Source organism: Triticum aestivum, chromosome 6D, assembly GCF_018294505.1.
Source record: "Triticum aestivum cultivar Chinese Spring chromosome 6D, IWGSC CS RefSeq v2.1, whole genome shotgun sequence".
Lineage (NCBI taxonomy): Eukaryota > Viridiplantae > Streptophyta > Magnoliopsida > Poales > Poaceae > Triticum > Triticum aestivum.
Window position 1 is genome coordinate 102,899,657 of NC_057811.1, and position 20,287 is coordinate 102,919,943.

At 47.9% G+C, this 20,287-nt stretch overlaps 1 protein-coding gene across 9 annotated transcripts; it reads right to left on the minus strand.

The window, feature by feature from the left end:
* Nucleotides 1–10,449: 10,449 nt before the first annotated feature.
* On the minus strand, nucleotides 10,450–16,223 carry LOC123143844 (uncharacterized). Of its 9 annotated transcripts, none has more exons than XR_006471107.1 (8): nucleotides 14,428–16,223; nucleotides 14,267–14,337; nucleotides 13,527–13,966; nucleotides 12,468–12,659; nucleotides 11,951–12,362; nucleotides 11,658–11,843; nucleotides 11,171–11,236; nucleotides 10,562–11,067 (listed from the first exon to the last, which is right to left on the minus strand). XR_006471107.1 is itself a non-coding variant. In XM_044562850.1 (5 exons), the coding sequence occupies exons 1-5, from the start codon at nucleotides 14,961–14,963 to the stop codon at nucleotides 12,207–12,209; spliced, it is 1,395 nt and encodes a 464-aa protein (XP_044418785.1). In that variant the 5' UTR covers nucleotides 14,964–16,223; the 3' UTR covers nucleotides 10,450–12,206. The 9 variants fall into 9 exon arrangements, 1 of the variants encoding a protein (XP_044418785.1); XR_006471103.1 differs by having other exon boundaries at nucleotides 10,563–11,067; nucleotides 11,948–12,362; XR_006471105.1 differs by having other exon boundaries at nucleotides 10,454–11,056; nucleotides 11,658–12,362.
* Between the last annotated feature and the right edge of the window lie 4,064 nt (nucleotides 16,224–20,287).

Here is a 20,287-nt window from a genome sequence, read left to right on the forward strand (position 1 = left end):
GGCGGCCCCAGGGGGCTCGGCGGGAAAGTACTTTCTGGGGCCTGATTTCCTCTGCTTGTTCTGCTCTATTGATGGTTCAACGGATGGTTGAGTTAACCGAAGCACAAAAGTACCTGGTTCCACAGGTAGCTTGAACGCAGCACGCTTCGACAGGTAATCGGCGATGTCGTTCTCCACTCGGGGAACGTGCTCCGCTTGTATACCGTCAAAGCGCTCTTCCAGCTTCCTCACCTCATCTATGTAGGCCTCCATCAATGGGCTCTGATAATCTTTGTTGACTTGCCTGACGACAAGCTGTGAATCACCCCTGACGATGAGCTTCTTAATCCCGAGGTCTGCCATGATCCTGAGACCGGCAAGCAACCCCTCGTACTCAGCAGTGTTGTTTGTGGACATCTCCCTAGGAAAGTGCATCTCGATTACATACTTGAGGTGCTCTCCGGTGGGTGCGACAAGCAGCACACCAGCACTGGCGCCTTGCAGTGAGAAAGCCCCGTCAAAGTACATGATCCAGTCGCGACTTGCTTCCTTGTCGGGGAGAGTGGTCTCCTGGATCTCTTCGTCAGGCGTTGAGGTCCATTCCACAATGAACTCCGCCAAGACTCTGCTCTGGATTGTCGAAGTACTTTCAAACTTCAAACCAAAGCTCGACAGCTCTAAGGCCCACTCCACGATCCTCCCGGTTGCGTCTGGGTTATGCAGTATCCGTTGCAACGGGAGGCGGGTGACGACGGTGATTTCGTGTGCTTGGAAGTAATGACGCAGCTTCCTCGAGGCCATAAGGAGGCCGAAGAGCAATTTCTGCACACCGGGGTACCTTGACCTAGCCCCCTGCAAGAGGGAGCTGACAAAGTAAACCGGGTGCTGCATCATCTTCTTCTTCTGCACCACTTCATTTGGTTGCACGGGCCCTGTCCCGATGGCGCCAGACTCTGCCGGGGGCCTTGCCTTGCCGGCGCCAGGCCCTGCTGGGGGGAGCTCTGGCTCGCCATCCGTTAGTCCGGCCATTGCCGCTGCCTCTTCATCGACCTCCCTCTGTGCCACTAGTGCGGCGCTGACCACTTGATTCGTTGCTGCTAGATATAGCAGCAATGGCTCTCGTCAGTTGGGCGCAACTAGTATTGGTGTAGAGGAGAGGTATTTCTTCAAATCCTGCAGTGCTGCTTCGGCCTCTGGGGTCCATTCCATTGGGCCCGCCTTTTTCAAGATTTTGAAAAAGGGAAGGGCACGCTCAGCAGACTTGGAGATGAATCTGCTCATGGAGGCAACGCAGCTAGTGAGCCGACGCACATCCTTGATCCGCCTGGGCGCCTCAATCTGCTCAATAGCCTTGATCTTGTCTGGATTCGCCTCGATCCCACGCTGTGACACAAAGTACCCGAGAAGTTTGCCGGACGGAACGCCGAAGACACACTTCTCAGGGTTCAACTTGAGGTTGATCTTCGCAGATTTGCAAACGTCTCCTCTAAATCTTGTCCGAGTGTCACCTTGTCCTTGGTTTTGACCACTATGTCATCCATATAAGCTTCCATATTTCTACGTAGCTGGGGCTCAAAACCTATTTGGACTGCCCTTGTAAACATTGAGCCAGCACTCTTCAACCCGAAAGGCATCCATAAAAAGCAATACGTACCACATGGGGTGATGAATGATGTCTTCTCTTCGTCTTCTCTTGTCATGAAGATCTGGTGGTATCCTGAGTAGGCGTCAAGGAATGATAACAGATCACACCTGGCCGTGGAGTCAACAATCTGGTCGATGCGCGACAACAGGAAGGGGTCCTTAGGACAAACCTTATTGATATCTGTGTAGTCAATACACAGCCTCCACTTCCCGTTTGCCTTGCGCACCACCACCGGATTGGCCAACCACATCGGATGTAGCACTCCTCTCACCAAGCCTACCGCTTCCAACTTCCTGATCACCTCTGTGATGAACTCCTGCCGTTCCAAAGCTTGCTTCCTGACCTTCTGCTTGACGGGTCGCGCATGGGGACAGATAGCAAGATGGTGCTCAATCACTTCCGTGGGAACGCCGGGGATGTCGGATGCTTGCCATGCAAACACATCGACATTCGCCCGCAGGAAAGTGACGAGCGCGCTTTCCTATTTGCTATCGAGGGTGGAGCTTATGGTGAAAGCCCCTCCCGTGCCATCCTCCTTGACGGACACCTTCTTGGTCTCTGGTGGTGCAGCTCTGGATTTCTTGCTCTTGCCGGTGGAGCTTTCTGGCACGTCCTCGACGGGAGCACAACACTCTGAAGAGGTGCGCTTGCCGGAGTGGGTGCGAGATGTCTTGCTGGTCTTTTTCCCTCCCGGGGCTTCAGCGGCAGGAGCAAGTGCCTTGGCGGCAGTCGCTGCAACTGCTTCCCGGTAGAGTTGGTCAGCATAGATCAGCGCGTCCTTCTTGTCGAAGGGGACGGTGATGATGGTCATCGGCCCAGGCATCTTCAGCGTGTTGTAGGCGTAATGCGACGCCGCCATGAACTTGGCTAGTGCCGGGCGGCCGAGGATCCTGTTGTAGGGCAAGGGGATCTCGGCTACATTGAAGACAATCCTCTCAGTCCTGTAGTTCAACTCACCTCCAAACGTCACAGGCAGCGTGACCTTACCCTTCGGCTGACCCCTTCCTGGGTTGACCCCTTGAAACGTGCCCGTCTCCTTGAGGTCTCCATCAGGAATTTGCAGCCTCTTGACCACAACGAGCGAGATCAAGTTCAGACCAGCCCCGCCGTCAACTAGCATCTTTGTCACCTTGAGGTTGCATATTGTTGGTGAAACCAACAATGTCAAACACCCGACCGCAGTTGTGCGATCAAGGTGGTCCTCGGTGTCAAAGATGATAGGCGTGTTGGACCACTTCAGTGGCATCTGAGCGTCGAACGATGGCTCCACTGCTGTGATCTCACATGCCCAATGCTTGAGCTGGCGGTGAGAGGTATGCAGCGAGGCGCCACCATCGACGCACATGGCCTCCGTAGCTTTCTGGAACTCATGCTCGCCAGACTCGTCGTCCTCGTCATGATCATCGTCTTCCTGCTTCTTGTCGTGGCCCCGAGCGGGCCTCTCTTGCTGGTTATCCTTGCCGCGGCGGCCTCCTTGGCCGCCACGCTTCTTGCCGGACCCTTCAGCACCATCCTGACCCTTCTCCTTGTCCTGCCTCTCATACTCGGCTTTTTGCTTTTCAGCAAGAAGCTCGACTTGTCGGCAGTTCTGGAGGTCGTGGCCCTTGGTGCGGTGGATCTTGCAATACTGCTTGTCGGAGCCCCCTGGCTTGTCGGCAGCCGCCAAGGCCCGGCAAGCGGCACACCCAGGAATCTCCTTGTCGGGGTCGTCTGCCTTGGCCTTCTTGGCAGCGTCGGTGTCGTCGGATCCCTCGACGGCAAGCACGGCCTTGCCCTTGCGTTTCCTGTTGCAACGTCGACCCTTCTTCGTCGGGGCGGCAGTGTCTTCGTCGGTAGAGTCGGTTTCCGCGCCGGCGTCCTCGCCGGGGTACTTCCTCCCCTCTTCAGCTCGAGCGCATCTATCGGCCAGAACGTAAAGTTCGGCCACATCCTTGACCTTGTTCATCGCCAGCTCTTCGCACATCTTGCGGTTACGCACATTCTGATGGAATGCGCTGATCACGGCGGTGGGATGAACATCTGGGATGTTGTATTGCACTCGGCTGAACCTCTGTATGTACTTGCGCAGGTTTTCACCTTCCTTCTGGGGAATGATATGCAAATCACTCGCCTGGCCATGAGCTTGGTGGCCTCCAGTGAAGGCACCAACGAACTCATGACACAGATCCGACCAAGAAGAAATGGAATCCGCCGGCAAGTGCATCAACCAGGACATGACATTGGGTTTCAGGGCCAACGGGAAGTAATTGGCAAGCACCTTGTCGTCGCGAGCTCCAGCGGCTTGCATCGTGATGGTGTAGATGCTGAGGAACTCCGACGAGTGGGTCTTGCCGTTGTACTTCTCGCCGACATCGGGCTTGAACGTGCGGTGGGACGGCCACTAGAACTGCTGCACCTCACGAGTAAAGGCTGGGCAGCCCACCTCATAAGGTAGGCCGCCGGAGCCTCCCGGTGCTGGGTGGTCCATAGCGGGGCCCGCCCGCCTATCTGACTGGTGGCGTGTGTCACGCCGGCGCTCGATGGTGGTTCGAGCATCTTCATGAGCTCGCTCCCGGAGAACTTGGCGCTGGTCGCGGTGGGTCCGTGGGTTGGACGACGCTATGGAAATGTTATCACAAGCGTCATCATGACGGATCGACACCCACGGTGGCTGGCGTGGAGGAGGAGAGTGCACCGTGGCCGCAGCACCCCCGGCCCCTCCACCGCTGGCGTGCGGTGGTTCGATGGAGTGCCGGCCTGAGGGCCCCGCTGGCCGTGGCTCGTCTTTGTTGGCGACGCCGATGAGGCTTCGGATGGTGGCTCTCCACTCGTCGAGCTTTTTCGCAGCAGGAGGGAAGTCGAGGAGCAGCTGTGCGCGCGCCAAAACTTCTGCTGGCGTGGGTGGCGGCGAAAGCTGCGTGGACCGTGACGCGCTCCGACTTCTAACCACGTTAGAAGGAGCTCTATCACAGCCCGGCGACTGTGCGCCATTTTCGCCAGCACTTCGGCGGGCATGCTGGCCTCCTTCGTCCCGCGAACGATGCACAGGACTCTTCCCACGGCGGCGTCCGGGGTCACCAGCGTGGTGACGCTTCTCATCGCGCACATCCTGGGAAGAGCGCGTTGTGGGCGCCGGCGTAGGCGTCTTGGAGGTTGTTGCGCCGCCCGTAGGTGGCACGGCGCCACCCCTGGAGGGCCCCGCGCCGCCTACGGGGGGCCCAGCCCCGTCCTTGGGTCCGGCGGCGTGCGGCGCGTCGTCTTGCGCACGAACGATGCTGCTTGCCAGGCTCTGACTGCCAGAGCGATGTTGGTGCTCGCGGGCCGCGCCTCGGGTTCTATCCGCGACCGGCCCGCTGCTCGCCCACACAGGTACGGGCCGTCCGGCTCCGGATGAACCGATCACCGTGATCGTCTTCTTCTTGGGAGCCATGGCGATGAAGAACTGCTCGGCTAACCGCTAGACCGGATTTTCACAACTGCGCCTCCTACCTAGCGCGCCAAAGATGTCGGGGGAAATCGACACCTATGGAATCACTGGGATCCCTTCTACGGTTGGCGGGCGCGGGGATGTGCAAAGAGTGGGTCTGACAGGAAGCACACGGATCGTTTACCCAGGTTCGGGCCGCGGAGACGCGTAATACCCTAGTCCTGCTTTGGTGGATGTATTTGAATGTTTTGTGTTCTTGAGCTAGCTACAGGGTGTGACTTGCCCAAAAGATCCGAATCCTTCTCCTCGACGCCTCGGGCCTCCTTTTATAGACAAAAGGGGTTGCCACAGTGGCACACAGGAGGTGGAAGGGTGTACAGTGGATGAGTCTATCCTCTAGCACCGTCGGACAAACGCATTTAATGCGCTGCCGACATGCCCCTCTCGCGTTATCGGGGACGGCAAGGAAGCACGTCCCAGTTGTCGCCACCTCGCCTGGTTTCGACGCGCGTCCGAGCTGACGAGGCGTTGCTGCGCCACATTGGCTGGCTGCTGGGCTGGCGCGGTGGTGGAGCCTTCATGAAGATCTGCATGCCACCACGCAGGTGCTTGCTGGATCGGTGTAGAGGCCGCTCGTCGCCACGCAGGTGCCTACCCAGCTGGTTGAGCTAGCAGCTGCACGGGGGCGGCGGTGGAGTCTTGGCCGGCGCGGGCCTGGCTGTGGCCCCGCTGATGACCTCGGCAAGGGTCTTGCCGGGGGCCGGCGAGGGCCTTGCCGTGGCGCCATGGTCGTGCCCGGCAAGGATCTTCCCGGGGCGCTTGTGGATTTCCTCGGCTAGGATCCCGCCGAGGGTCGTCGTCTTCTGGTCCTCATCTGATCTTGTGTTTATGATCTTCACAAAGACCTGCATGCCACCATGGAGGTGCCTCCCGAGCCTTGGTCCCAATGTGGTTGATGGCGTTGGTAACCTTGGGCTCAAGGGGGGCGCACTCCGTTGGCGTCAGGCAAGTTGCCCCGGCAAGGCTCTTGCTGGGGCTGCGGAGGCCGTCCCGGCAAGGGTCTTGCCGGGGGAGTCCACCTTGCCCTCTTGCTCTCTGTGTCTCTGGTCTTGGCGTTGCCTTGGCTGTCTTGTGCTCCGGCTTCCCTTTCCTGCCCTGCTCAGTGTGGCTGCGGGCGCGGCTCCGACTGTCCGCGCACAAGTAAAAGGGGTCAAAAGGGGAGCCCCTACTTTTGTACACCAACATTCTCCATCGCCAATTCCATGATGCTCCCCACCGGGAGTGAGTAATTCCTTCGTAGGCTTGCTGGTCGGTGAGGAGTTGGATGAGATTCATCATGTAATCGAGTTAGTTTTGTTAGGGCTCGATCCCTAGTATCCACTATATTCCAAGATTGATGTTGCTATGACTTTGCCATGCTTAATGCTTGTCACTTTGGGCCCGGGTGCCATGATGTCAGATCTAAACTGTTTATGTTATCACCATTATATCCATGTTCTAAATCCGATCTTGCAAGTTATAGTCACCTGCTACGTGTTATGATCCGGCAACCCCGGAGTGACAATAGTCGGGACCACTCCCAGTGATGATCGTAGTTTGAGGAGTTCATGTATTCACCGTGTGTTAATGCTTTGTTCCCGTTCTATATTAAAAGGAGGCCTTAATATCCCTTAGTTTCCAATTGGACCCCGCTGCCATGGGAGGGTAGGACAAAAGATGCCATGCAAGTTCTTTCCATAAGCACGTATGACTATTTACGGAATACATGCCTACATTATATTTATGAACTGGAGCTAGTGCCGTATCGCCCTAGGTTATGACTGTCACATGATGAATATCATCCAACAAATTATGGACCAATGCCTATGAATTTCTCTTATATTGTTCTTGCTAAGTTACTACTGCTATCGTTACTGTTGCATTTGCTACAAAACTACTGCTACCACTGTTACCGTTACAATTGCTGCTGTCACTATTATCAAAACTATCATACTACTTTGCTACTGATCACTTTGCTAATTGACAACTCAGCTGCTAATACTTACAAATATTCTTTGGCTCCCCTTGTGTCGAATCTATAAATTTGGGTTGAATACTCTACCCTCGAAAACTGTTGAGATCCCCTACACTTGTGGGTTATCAGGTGTGGATCCAACTCGCTTGCTCATGAAGACCTCAGGCATTTGAGGAAGCCCATCATCAGAATATACAAGCCAAGTTCTATAATAAAAAATCCCACTAGTGATACATCTCCAACGTATCTATAATTTTTTATTGTTTCATGCTATTATATTATCAATCTTGGATGTTTTATATGCATTATTATGCTATGTTATATCATTTTTTGGGACTAACCTATTAACTTAGTGCCCAATGCCAGTTATTGTTTTTTTCCTTGTTTTTGTCTTTATAGAAAATCAATACCAAACGGAACGAAAGTTTTTGACGATTTTTCTTGGACCGCAAGACACCCTGGAAGCTTCGGGAGGAGGCCAGAAGAGCCACGAGGTGGCTACAAGCTCGTAGGGTGCGCCCCCAAGCTTGTGCCCACGTGACACTTCTAACCCTGATTTTTGTTCTATAAATACCCAAATATTCCCTGTAGACCAGAGGATACACCAAAAATACTTTTTCGCCGCCGCAAGTTTCTGTCTTCGTGAGATCCCATCTGGAGACCTTTTCCGGTACTCTGCCAGAGGGGGGTTCGATCACGGAGGGCTTCTACGTCAACCTTGCTGCCCTTCTGATGATGTGTGAGTTGTTTACCATAGACCTATGAGTCCATAGCTAGTAGCTAGATGGCTTCTTCTCTCTCTCTCTTTGATCTTCAATACAATGTTCTCCTCGATGTTCTTGGAGATCTATTCGAAATAATCTTCTTTCGTGGTGCGTTTGTTGAGATCCAATGAATTGTGGGTTATGATCAGATTATCTATGAATATTATTTGAGTCTTCTCTGAACTCTTTTATGTATGATTTATATAGCTTTGTATTTCTCTCCAATCTATTGATTTGGTTTGGCCAACTAGATTGATTTTTCTTGCAATGGGAGAGGTGCTTTGTAATGGGTTCAATCTTGCGGTGCTTATTCCCAGTGACAGAAAGGGACATGACACAGATTTTTATTGTTGACATTAAGGATAAAAAGATGGGGTTTGTTCATATTGATGGGATCTATCCCTCTACATCATGTCATCTTGCTCAAGGCGTTACTCCGTTCTTCTTAACTTATTACACTAGATGCATGCTCGATAGCGGTCGACGTATGGAGTAATAGTAGTAGATGCAGGCAGGAGTCGGTCTACTTGTCATGGGCGTGATGCCTATATACATGATCATTGCCTTATATATTGTCATAACTATGCGATTTTCTATCAATTGTTCGACAACAATTTGTTTACCCACCGTATGCTTTCTTTCAAGAGAGAAGCCTCTAGCGAAAACTATGCCCCCCGGGTCTATCTTTTATCATATTATTTTAGGCTGCAATTTATTTACTTTTATTTTATTTAGCAGTTTTACTTATCTTTTATATCTATCACTATCAGATCTCATCCTTGCAAGTAACCATGGAGGGATTGACCACCCCTTTATCGCGTTGGGTGTAAGTATTTGTTTGTTTGTGTAGGTGCAATTATTGGAGACTTATGTGTTCCTCCTACTGGATTGATACCTTGGTTCTCAACTGAGGGAAATACTTATCTCTACTTTGTTGCATCACCCTTTCCTCTTTAAGAGAAAAACCAACGCAAGCTCAAGAAGTAGCAGGAAGAATTTCTGGCGCCGTTGCCGGGGAGGATCTACATCAAGCCTGACAAGTACCTATCATAAACTCTCATCTCTTGCATTTACATTATTCGCCATTTGCCTCTCGTTTTTCTCTCCCCCACTTCTAAAACATTTTCAGGAAAACACAAAAGTATTTGCCTTCTTTCCGTTCGCTTTTTCATTTGCTTTTTGTTTGCTTGTGTGCTAGATTCCTTGCTTTTTGTCTTCATGTCATGACTCAAAACAGAAAAGAAACAATAAAAACAAAGATAACTATGGATCCACTTAAAGTTTTCTACTTGGATCATCTTCGATCCATATGTGCGTGTGCTGAAACTCCAACTAGTTTAGTTGAGGGAAAATCATTAGATGAGCATGCTCATTTTGTGCGTCACAGTTTGTCTCAAAAAGGGAGACTCTTATGGAATCAAATAAATTGTATGCTATGCTATGCTTGGAATTTATGTGAAATTTATGATTTTACTTATTGCTCGGAGAACTCTACAAAACACCTTCCCTACCTATGTGAGTTTAATGATAATGAAATCTTATCTTCTTATGCCAAAGGTGTTTATAGTTACTATGATATCAAACAAATTGAAGAATGTGTTGCTTTTAAGGGTGGTTATGAAGTTGCTTATTTGATTGAAAAGTATGATATTACATACTTAAATACTGCTATGAAAACTATGCTTCTAATGCCTATGTTACTGAATTTTTTGGGAGAATGTCTGCTTCTTTTGAAGAAAATAATGATATGCATGAATCTATAGATAATTATGATTTTGTTGATTTGATTGAAATATCCCCCCTTGATGAACATGATGCTTGTTATTCTTATGACCATGATGCCAATATTAATTATGCTTATGGAGATGAACTTGCTATAGTTCCTTATGTTAAACATGAAATTATTGCTATTGCACCCACACTTGATAGCCACTTAAACGAAAAGCATGATTGCAATGATGTTACTATAAATTCTATTAATGTCAATTGTGCTAATAATATCCAAACCCCCAAGCTTGGGGATGCTAATTTTGATATGTCCACTACTTGTTGCAATGATCATGATTGGGGTGATTCTTCTTATGATCTTGAAAATTTATTGAACCCTCATGATGAATATGTTTCGAATAATATTGAAAGTGGATTTGGAAGAGTGTCAACTCTAGGTAATAGTGATCCCACTACTTTGGAGAATGATCAATCTTTTGAAATTTTCGATAAAAGTGGGCTTGAAGAGGTCATGACTTTATTTGATCATAATCCCACTATTTTGGAAGAGTGTCAACTTTGCATGCATGTGGATCATGTAGAGAATAAGTTATATGATAGCTATATTGTTGAATTTGAATATGATCCTACATGTAATTATTACGAGAGAGGATAATATTATTGTAGAAATCTTCATGTTAATAAATTACCTCTCTTGATGCTTAAATTGTCAATGTTTTATTCTTCTTCCTTGCATATACTAGTTTTTACTTGTCTTGATAATTTGTTTGCTTATAAAATTCATATGCATAGAAGTATGTTAGACTTAAATGTGTTTGTCACATGTTTTATGATGCTATCTTTGTGCTTCAATTCTTGTCTTTCATATGAGCATCATTAAAATTATCAACGCCTAGCTAAAAGGTTTTAAAGAAAAGCGCTTATTGGGAGACAACCCAATATTTTTCTTTTCTGTTATTGAATAAAAGTACCATTATACTTCACTATAGTCGAATTTTTACAGAACATGGATAACTGAATGGGTTTACAGGTGCACAAGAAACTTTGTAACAGTTCGTCCACTTGTGTTTCAGAAAAGCAACGTGCTGACAGTGAATGAACATTAGTAGCAGAACCATATTAATTCTGAACATTGATCGATGCTACAATCCACGATGATAACACCAACTTGATGCAATTAAGCAAAGTTACAGTCTTAAACTCAACATACTGCTTCATATAATTCCAGCATATACAAAACGACCACCACACACTGCTGTAACTGGATCGATACAACCTGTACATGGCCCAGATGCTAGAAGCTGCGAACGTAACCAAAGATTATGCGTACTTACTCTTCACAGGTCACCTTTACCAAGAAGCTGACATATTACTCCTGCAACAGTCAACTGAACATCTTTGCGGTGCCGTTATGAAGTAGCCAACTCGACGTGGACTGGCGCCAAATTTCTCGAACCAGTCAAGCTCCGGTTGCTGCTCGGCTTCTTCAGTGGCAGAGCCGCATCCTTGTCCTTGACATCCTGCAGCTGTTCTACAATATGGGAGCTTGCAATATGAATGTATAACAATTATGCAGTGCCTAGATCATTAAATGTTGTTTCACTACAGTACAGGCAACAACTTGTGATGCTAACCTGTCTTAAGATATTGAAATGCCTCCAGAATCTACAGGATCCAAAAGAAATCAGTTCATGTTACATCTGAAACATCAGCAGTGAAAAAGTGAGAGAATTCAGAGCCTAGTACAGGAAATAGTTGAGCAAATTATCAGATTAGTGGGAGAGGACGAAAGCTACAAAATTGAACTAATCAGGCTTGCAAACATAATCCAAAATTAAACGAATCAGGAGATTTGCATAATGCTGGGCGGTTCCGGAAGTTTCAGGACATGCGGAACTGAAAAAAAATGGGTCCGCACACAAGAAACTTTGCAACAGTTAATTTTCTTCAGGAAAGGGGGCATATCAACTCTGAACATTGATCTGCTTCAGTTTGTGGTTTGTGCAAAAACACAGCACAGCGAACGGAATCTGCATCTAGAAGAAGAATCGGAGCCATGCTCTAAACATAACCACTACACCTCACAATTTATGCAAAGTTACACACACAAAAAAAACTCACCCTTAACACTGCTGCAACTGTATCCAGAGAACATGTGCAAAAAATACTGCACAAGCACAAAAGATTCAGACTTGTGCAGACTGCAATGCTGTGTCTCCAGCGCATATGTGTAAGGCCCTCTATACATATGTCCTTTCTTCTCCCCTGCTCATGTTGTTCCTTGTAATGCTAGGTACATTTATGTCTCTGAAATTCAAAGTTGCCGAGAATGAAAAAAAATCAGTTTTGCAGTAAATTTCAGAGGAACAAATCCATGAAAGAAACAGAAAAACATGTAAGATTGCAAATACCACCGTTGTAAATGTCGTGCTGGAGTCCTTGAAGTGGCATTTTGTTAACTGGGCTCTAGTTCACTCACTGAATTCACTAGACAGGGTTCAGGAAATATGCTGGATTCAGGTTACAAGCTTGATACAAGCACAATTGTGCGGAATAGAAGAATCAAGAATTGGGGGGTTAATTAGGGTTAAGAGCCTAGTTAAACTATGATCCGTGATTGATCTTCGATGACTTCCCTCCTGGCAATGTGTGCTTCTTATACTGTCCTTCTCAAACGACCCAGTCGTCTCCACTTACTAGCTTGTTCGGTTTACGTGGTCGGTTGCTTGTGCGACGGCCCACCACTTGTGCGGGCCTGGGCTCTTCATGGGCTTCTGGTCCACCGACAGGAGAGGTGCTGACACAATTAATCCTATTGGTGGAAAGCTACAAAATGGCAAGCGGTTGGTGTGTGTCTCATAAACTTCTGAGAAAGGCATGGATACAGGAGGTAAACTACTATGTAGTATGGGATGGTTGCTTTGTATTTACCTCAACATGAGCACTAGATCCCTCCTGAATCTTCCTTTTATTCTTTGAAGAAAACTCCTCGCTGCACCCACTGAATCTCCGTGCGAAACGTTTCTTCTGCTCATGGACTTCCCTAAAATGCTTGGCCAAATTGTTCTTACTGTCATAGCTCATGGTGCAACCATCTACATGGCACTGGCACGCAAAGGGCCTCTGCAAACATTTTAAAAGGATATAAATATACGTGAGCAATCGTAATCCCATATCCAAAGTAAAGTTCACTTTCACATAATATAAGTGAAGTTACGCATACATTTAAATAAGATTATTATTCTTGACAAACTTCCAAGTATGAGATACGTCAGATTGTAGCCTTTAAAGTTGAGCAAACTCTTCTTTATTTTTATTTAACAAGTGTGCTTTTTGTTATGACAATTATGACACTCATTAAACAATATTGATAGTTTTCTTCACAATTGATACATTTTTTTAAACAAATATGATGGAAAACGGAATTGTAAGGAGACACAAATGACACCAATGTGGAGGCTGTAGCCTCTAGAAATCGGCATATAACCTTGGGATTGAAGGAAGCAGGACGAGGACAGACCATTATACAAAAATACAAATGAGAACAAAAACAAGTAAATACGAAATACCAAGACGAGGAAAAACAAGACTGTTTGATTGATCCCATAAAAATCAGATAAATATTATGGGAAACGAAGAACAAAAATGCTAGTGTTTCATTGACCACGTATATCAGTGGATATATATGTTAAATTGTACTTGGTTAACAGAATTCCAGTTGTCACGAAAAATTATGTTAAATGTTACGCTTTTCATATAGTTTCCCAAAGACTATTAGAATTACATACGTTTTCCACCAGCTATAATCAAAGCAACCAAAAAATATTCAAAATGTAAACAATGAGGATATTATAACATGTTTCTAGCTCACTTATAATCACTTTTTGGTAAACAATAGAAATACATATATAAAACTTTATATCCAAGAGAATAATGATGCTGCACGTGCAGCTGCTTGGGCCAATGTGCTAGAAATAATAACAGCAATACCTTCTGCATTGGAGATGAAATGGCGTTACTCCTAGCTTCTGAACTTTTATTATGTAATAAGGCCAAGTGGCACTCTATAGCAACCTTCCCACCACAGATTGTATTCTTCTTCAAGGTATTGTTATCATCATAGAGCACTTCACTCATTTTGTCGGCACAACTGACTTCTATGTGAGCCTTATCACTATGTTGTTGCTCCAACATTTCAGTATCTTCTGTAGTATTCTTTGGCAGGCTGTCGGTTTCAGATTTATCTTCTAGAATATCCCTGTCACAGCTTTCAGAAGGGAAAACACCAGCCGTTTGCAGAGTCAGTTCATCATGACACGGATCCTTTTCCATTGGCTGAATCCTAGCACTACAACCATGCAGATCTTGACTTGATTTCTCACCAATGTCATGTTGCTCTAAACTCAGAGGAGTCTGGCTGATGTGTACTTCTGCAGTACGAAACAATGTTATATACTTGAATCTATTTCAAGCACAACACAAACATAAGGAACATCTAATATATGTTCTCTTTCCCTCATCACAAATAAAATAAAATAAAATAAGGTACATCCACCCCATTTCCCCCCTTCCATCCTATCCTTTCTTCATCCTATATATATAGAGTGAATTAGAGGAGGAGTGCACATACAGGTAACATGGGTCAAGGGAGAAAATTTTTCCTCTATATATTTCATGTATTTTGACTGTACGACCACCCCTATTTCGAAATGAGCTACATTGAGTATTACCAGATTCCGATCCACCAGAAGAAGTGCCTTCTCGGCCATCCATGTTCTTGCTAGGAATCCGAGCACAGTCTCTATAAACGTACAAGAGAAGATACATGTCACCAGCCAGAATTGCAATTTATGTATGATACAAATGAAAGTAGGGAGAGTTAAACACTTACTCATTAGACAGGTTGGCTCCCAAATGCCTGGATACCACACTAGTAGCAGCAGCCAGCACAGCAGGTGGCCACGACATCTGGTATGGATAAATATCTCCACCAGACTCAAACTTTGCCAACAGAGTCATGCTCTGCAAGTCAATAGCATAGGAGCCCTTGGTGCAGCCAATTAGCGCTAGTCCGTTGATGACCTTGTGGACTTTGTACACACGAGCGTCGTCCTCCGGGAGCATCTCGCTCACCCGAACACCCTTCTCGCACTTCCAACAAAATTTAACTTGTTTATCCTCCTTCTTTAGTGCCCAGACTTCCAGGCGGAGAGGCTCCTCCACTATGAAGCCATCTTTGCCGAACGAGCTATTGAGGCCTTGGAGGCACACGAGGCAGCCCTTGCAATCTCGGAGCTCTCCGATGGACCAACTGGTAGAGACTATCTCCCATGGGACACCGTGCTCTGAAAACTCCATGGTGCTCGTGTCTAGCACCAGCAGCCTGGCGACATCAGTTTGCCAGAATATGTGGCCGGCTGCGTACATTGCCTTCAATTGCAATTTCGTCAACTGAACCTTCGTCCACCCAGTCTGTGGGTGGACGCGCCACTCAAGCGTGCCGGAGTTTACTCAATGGCTCGTACATTGAATCTGGAGTTGCTCTGGCACTGCAAGGATATGACGCGGAAGGACTCCTCGGCATGCGTCTGTTGGCCGCGTTGCTCCACGGAGACCATATGGCGGGCAAGGCCGTCAAGCAAGCAGTCGCCGAGGCACTTCCAGCCGTGGTCAAGATGCGTGCGCGGGCCGATGGGCACACGCCGCTCGGAGAGCGGGTCATAGATGCACAGTGAACCGTCGGATCCGGAGAGGAGGAGCTGGCCATTGCGGCAGTCGTGGAGGCGCCACCGCAGAGCATCGTCGAGGCGGGTGAGGCAGATGTCGGTGCGGCGCACCGCGGAGGCGATGCCGGGGTTGGCGGTGCCGGTGCCGGTGTGGAAGCGGGGGACATGCTCGTTTTTGTTGTCCACGAATACGCCGACGAGGGGCGACGATGGGTGGCTGACGCGGAAGCGTTTGAGGAAGCCCTCGTCGGAGATGACGCGGCACCAACGGTCGGAGACGGGCACGGCGCGGGCGAGGAACGCCGCCCCCGGGAGGCTGATCAGGATCCTCTCGAGGAGATCGTCGTCGTGCAGTGGGCTCGTGATGATGGCCGCATTGCGCTGCTCAGCCATCCGCAAATCCCCACCACCGCTGCACGCGAACGGAGAAACCCCCAAATCCCTACGGCCGCCGCCCGCTCGCCATGCGTGGGAAACAGTGCGCGCGGGGACAGGGGCGCGGCTGCCGGAGCCGGACGTGGACGGAGCAGGGCCGACGCCGCATCTGCGGATCGGCGAGAAGCTGCGACGCGGTGGCCGGACGGAGGGAATGCTGGCCTACCCCAAGAGGTCGAGGGGTAGGGACGAGCGCGCCGGCTCGCGGCGGCAGATGCGGGCGAGGAGGTCCGACGCGGCGGCCGGCCGGACGGCGACGCGTGGCCGCTAGCCGCTGGACAGGGGAGAGGATGGGGAAATGTGGCTGCTGCTGGATCGGGGAGAAGATGAGGCGTGGCTGCTGCCGGACGGGGAGAAAATGCGGCGCCGCGGCCGGACGGGGAGGGGAGGTGGGGTGCGCTGCAGCTGGGCTCTGGACGGTGGAGCGCTCCGCTCCTCGACGGCGGTTGCGGCAGCGGATACAGTGGGTACAGTACTGAACTCTACTTTTTGTTTTTTTGTTTTCTGTGAGTACCACTAGCGGATAGCCCAAAAGTCATCTTCAAGGCACCGGTTGGGGGAGCCTCGGGCTTTGGGCTTTTGCATCATGCCGGGCTCGGGCTTGTATGATGCAAAAACGTGTCATGTCAGGCCGGGCATTGGGCTTTGGGATTTTGCGTCAGGCCAGGCTCGGGCTTGTGTAATGCAAAGATGTGGCATGTTGGGCTGGGCTCGGGCTTTCTTGTTGAACATCAGGTTTTCTCAAGCCCGGCCTAAACCCAGCCCGACCCCGCCGCGAGTTGTATCGAGAATGGCGCCATTTGGCCCACCCAATCCCAGCCTGTACCTACATTTCAAATAGATACACAAGTTTTTTATGAGGGAAGACCATCATGGCAGCTTTATTAATCTTCAAAGAACATTACATCGTCCACAAATTTAGTGACACAACTCGGAGGCTCATCCATCCAACTAGAACTCTTATTACAATGGTGTCGTGGAATTGTCACGGCAGATGTCCTAGGATGTGGACTTAGTCGTGAGGCCAGCGCATCTATGTGGTAACTTGAGAGGGGTTGAGCGGAATCGAGAGACGCAACACATAAGACAAGGATTTATACAGCTTCGGACCCCGGGAAACATCATCCGGTAATAGCCCTACATGCTGTTTGTGGCTAGGTCTTATTATCATCATGAGGGAGTCGCCGGTAAACCGGCTCTTTGTGTCTAGCCCTAGAGATTGTTTCTTCTTGCTTGTCTCTTGTCCCCCTTTGGGGAGCCCTGCCCCTCCTTATATAAGTTGAAGGGGCGGGTTACATGTGGAGTCCTACTAGGATTAGGACTAGTCTATCTCTAATACAAACCGGATACAAGTCTTGGTCTTAACTCCTTGTAAGGTAAATATTCCTCATGCCTTTCCTCTTAAACCGGCCCACCATAGTATGAACCGGCCTTCATGAACCGCCCGTTGGGCCACCGGGTCTTGTCGCTCCTCTGACCCGCCTGCCGGATTACCAATGAATCATAAACCGCCAGGTCCAAACTGGTCGCCAGTGAATCGTCAAGTCTCAGCCGGGTCTGAAGTAAACCGCCAAGTCCGGCCGGGTTATACCTCCGGCAGGTTTACGCCGCGGGGTATATCCCCGACATTAGCCCCCAGTTTAATTTGGATTTATCCATGTTAAACTGATCCTGTAAAACAAACACTAGAACAAATTTGATAGATTATGCTCCGGGTTAAGAATTCTTGTAAACCGGCATCTGATCATCCTTAAGTCCTTGTCATTTCCTCCTTCTAGAAAATTCAGGTCAATAACCAGCTTCATACTCAAATTGCTGACGTTGGCTTCTCATAGAAAAAATATTGTGAAGAATAATCCACTTGAGTCGGCTTCCAAAACGCCGGCTTAAGAAATATTGGTCTTGAAATATTCACCTGATATTCAGTCGGTTTGAAGATGTAAAACTTGCCGATCTATGATTTCCAAAATCGCCGGGTTATAAAAACTGATAATTCTGGGTCATGATTGTTTCCAATGCCGGTTCATGATTGTTGCCAACGCTGGTTCATGATTATTGATGATGCCGGGTTATAATTGTTGCAGACACCGGGCCAATCTGGTTTGCTCAAAACCAAAAATTGGAAGATATTTCTCCCTTATATCCATATTACCTGTAGCCCCCAAGTCTTGAACAGAACAAAGTGATGATAAGACTTGCTTCAATATAAATACTGCCATTTAGGAAGAAATCCATGTTGTTCATCCCAGTCACTTAGTAAAAACGGAATACTCCATATTATGTAGCCCTCAAGTGCCGGGTTGTCATGCTTGCAGCAACCTGGGACTTGTAATTGCCTGATGCTCAAAAAACTTCAACCAGTATAGCCCCCAAGGGCCGGGTCATTATGCAATAATGAGCAGGGACTTTATAAATATAATCATGCTTCATTGAAAATAATACCATATGATGTAACTCCACCATGGGGCTTGAACCCATGTCCACAAGGTTAAGAGTCTTGTCCTCTACCAACTGAGCAATAAATCCTTCAATAAATGGATTAAGGCTTGTGTACCTTGAATTTTTGACAAGAATAATTGGTAGCCCCCAAGGGCCGGCTCATTATAATGTGATGAGTCGGATCTTCAATAAGATGAGCAAAAAATGACTTTGCATTAGCCCCCAAGTGTCATGGTGCATGCTTGCAGCGACATGAGACTTGCATATTTGATATAATCTCAACTTTGAATGATGTAGCCCCCAAGTGCCGGGTCGTAAGCCTGCAGCGACTCGGGACTATTCCTTCCATTGTAGAATAAATCATATCCTTTGATAAAATAATAGCCATTGCGCTAAAGCGACTTTGAAAACCTCAATAATACCGGTTATTAATAACCATAATAAAATCCAGCCATGTTGGCTATTCAAGATAATATAATCCGGTATGAAAACCTTATTCATTCAATATCATAATGAAAATTCAGCCAAGTTTGGCTATTTGAATAATATAACCCAATGATTTTATAAGCGCATGATTCCAATGGCGTAGTCCAAATATATACTGGCGACTTACAGTCCAAAGTCAGGCCGGTTTAATAAACACCGGATAATTTCTCATCATATACTGGCGACTTATCGTCTTAAAGCCAGGCCGGTTTAATAAACACCGGATAATTTCTCATCATATACTGGCGACTTATCGTCTTAAAGCCAGGCCGGTTTAATAAACACCGGATAATTTATCATCATACTGGCAACTTATAGTCGAAAGCCAGGCCGGTTTAATAAACACCGGATAATGTATCATCATACTGGCAACTTATAGTCGAAAGCCAGGCCGGGTTAATAAACGCCGGTGATTTATAATCATGCTTTATTCAACCTGTTTCTGCATACAACAAGTTTAAAGTGTCCTGGTGGTTTACCGCCGGACGGGTCATAATGCCCAACATATAACCCGGGTTTATAACCAGGGCTGCACTTAAGAATAATCAAATATGAAATATATCATACCTGTGACATTGAATCACATCGTTGGTTTACCAACTTTTTGTAGTAAGGGTGATAATCCCAATCTTGAGTACTGATAACTCCTTCATATTGTGCCGGTTTATGATAAAACCGTACCGGGTTGTGATAAACACCGGTTTATCCATATTCAATTCTAGCGACTTATAGTCGAAACCAGACCGGGCTGGTAGTCTCCGGATTATAACTGGTCATATACTGACAACTTATAGTTGTAAGTCAAGCCGGGTTGATGACCACCGGTTTGAAAATATCACAAATCTTATCAAAAGAAAGAGAAACTTAGCAAAAGGCAAATAAAACCGTTGTAGTCGAGGCTTTTCACGGGCTGCCAGGCCCTAAATTCGATAGCAAAGAATCCCCAAGCAACATTGTTAGCTGTGCTCAGTGGGTGCCTATGTTTGAGCTGTTGTTTTACAACACTCTCTTTGGCCCCGGACTGATGTGGCTTTGAGCCGATCAAGAGGCGTGACTATGGTTCGGATACGACCAAGCCCCAAGTGATGCTGTGGCATTGCGCCGATCAAGGGGCGTAGCTATGGTTCGGGTTCGACCAAGCTCCCAAGTGATGTTGTGGCATTACGCCGATCAAGAGGTGTAGCTATGGTTCGGATGCGACGAAGCCCCCAAGTGATGCTGTGGCATTGCGCCGATCAAGAGGTGTAGCTATGGTTCGGGTTCGACCAAGCTCCCAAGTGATGCGGTGGCATTACGCCGATCAAGAGGTGTAGCTATGGTTCGGGTTCGACCAAGCCCCCAAGTGATGTTGTGGCATTGCGCCGATCAAGAGGTGTAGCTATGGTTCGGATACGACCAAGCCCCCAAGTGATGTTGTGGCATTGCACCAATCAAGAGGTGTAGCTATGGTTCGGATACGACCAAGCCCCCAAGTGATCAATAATATGATAAACCAATAAGGCAGGATACCCATGTTTGAACCGCGCATCATGGCAGCAGGTCCTCTTCGGCAACCTTTAACTTTTTGCAAGAGATAAATTCTTCTTGACCCGGGATTTTGAACCGGATATTGAGAGCTTCAAAGCTTTGTGGGAGACATCTTTCCCTTGAACCGGATTGTAAACC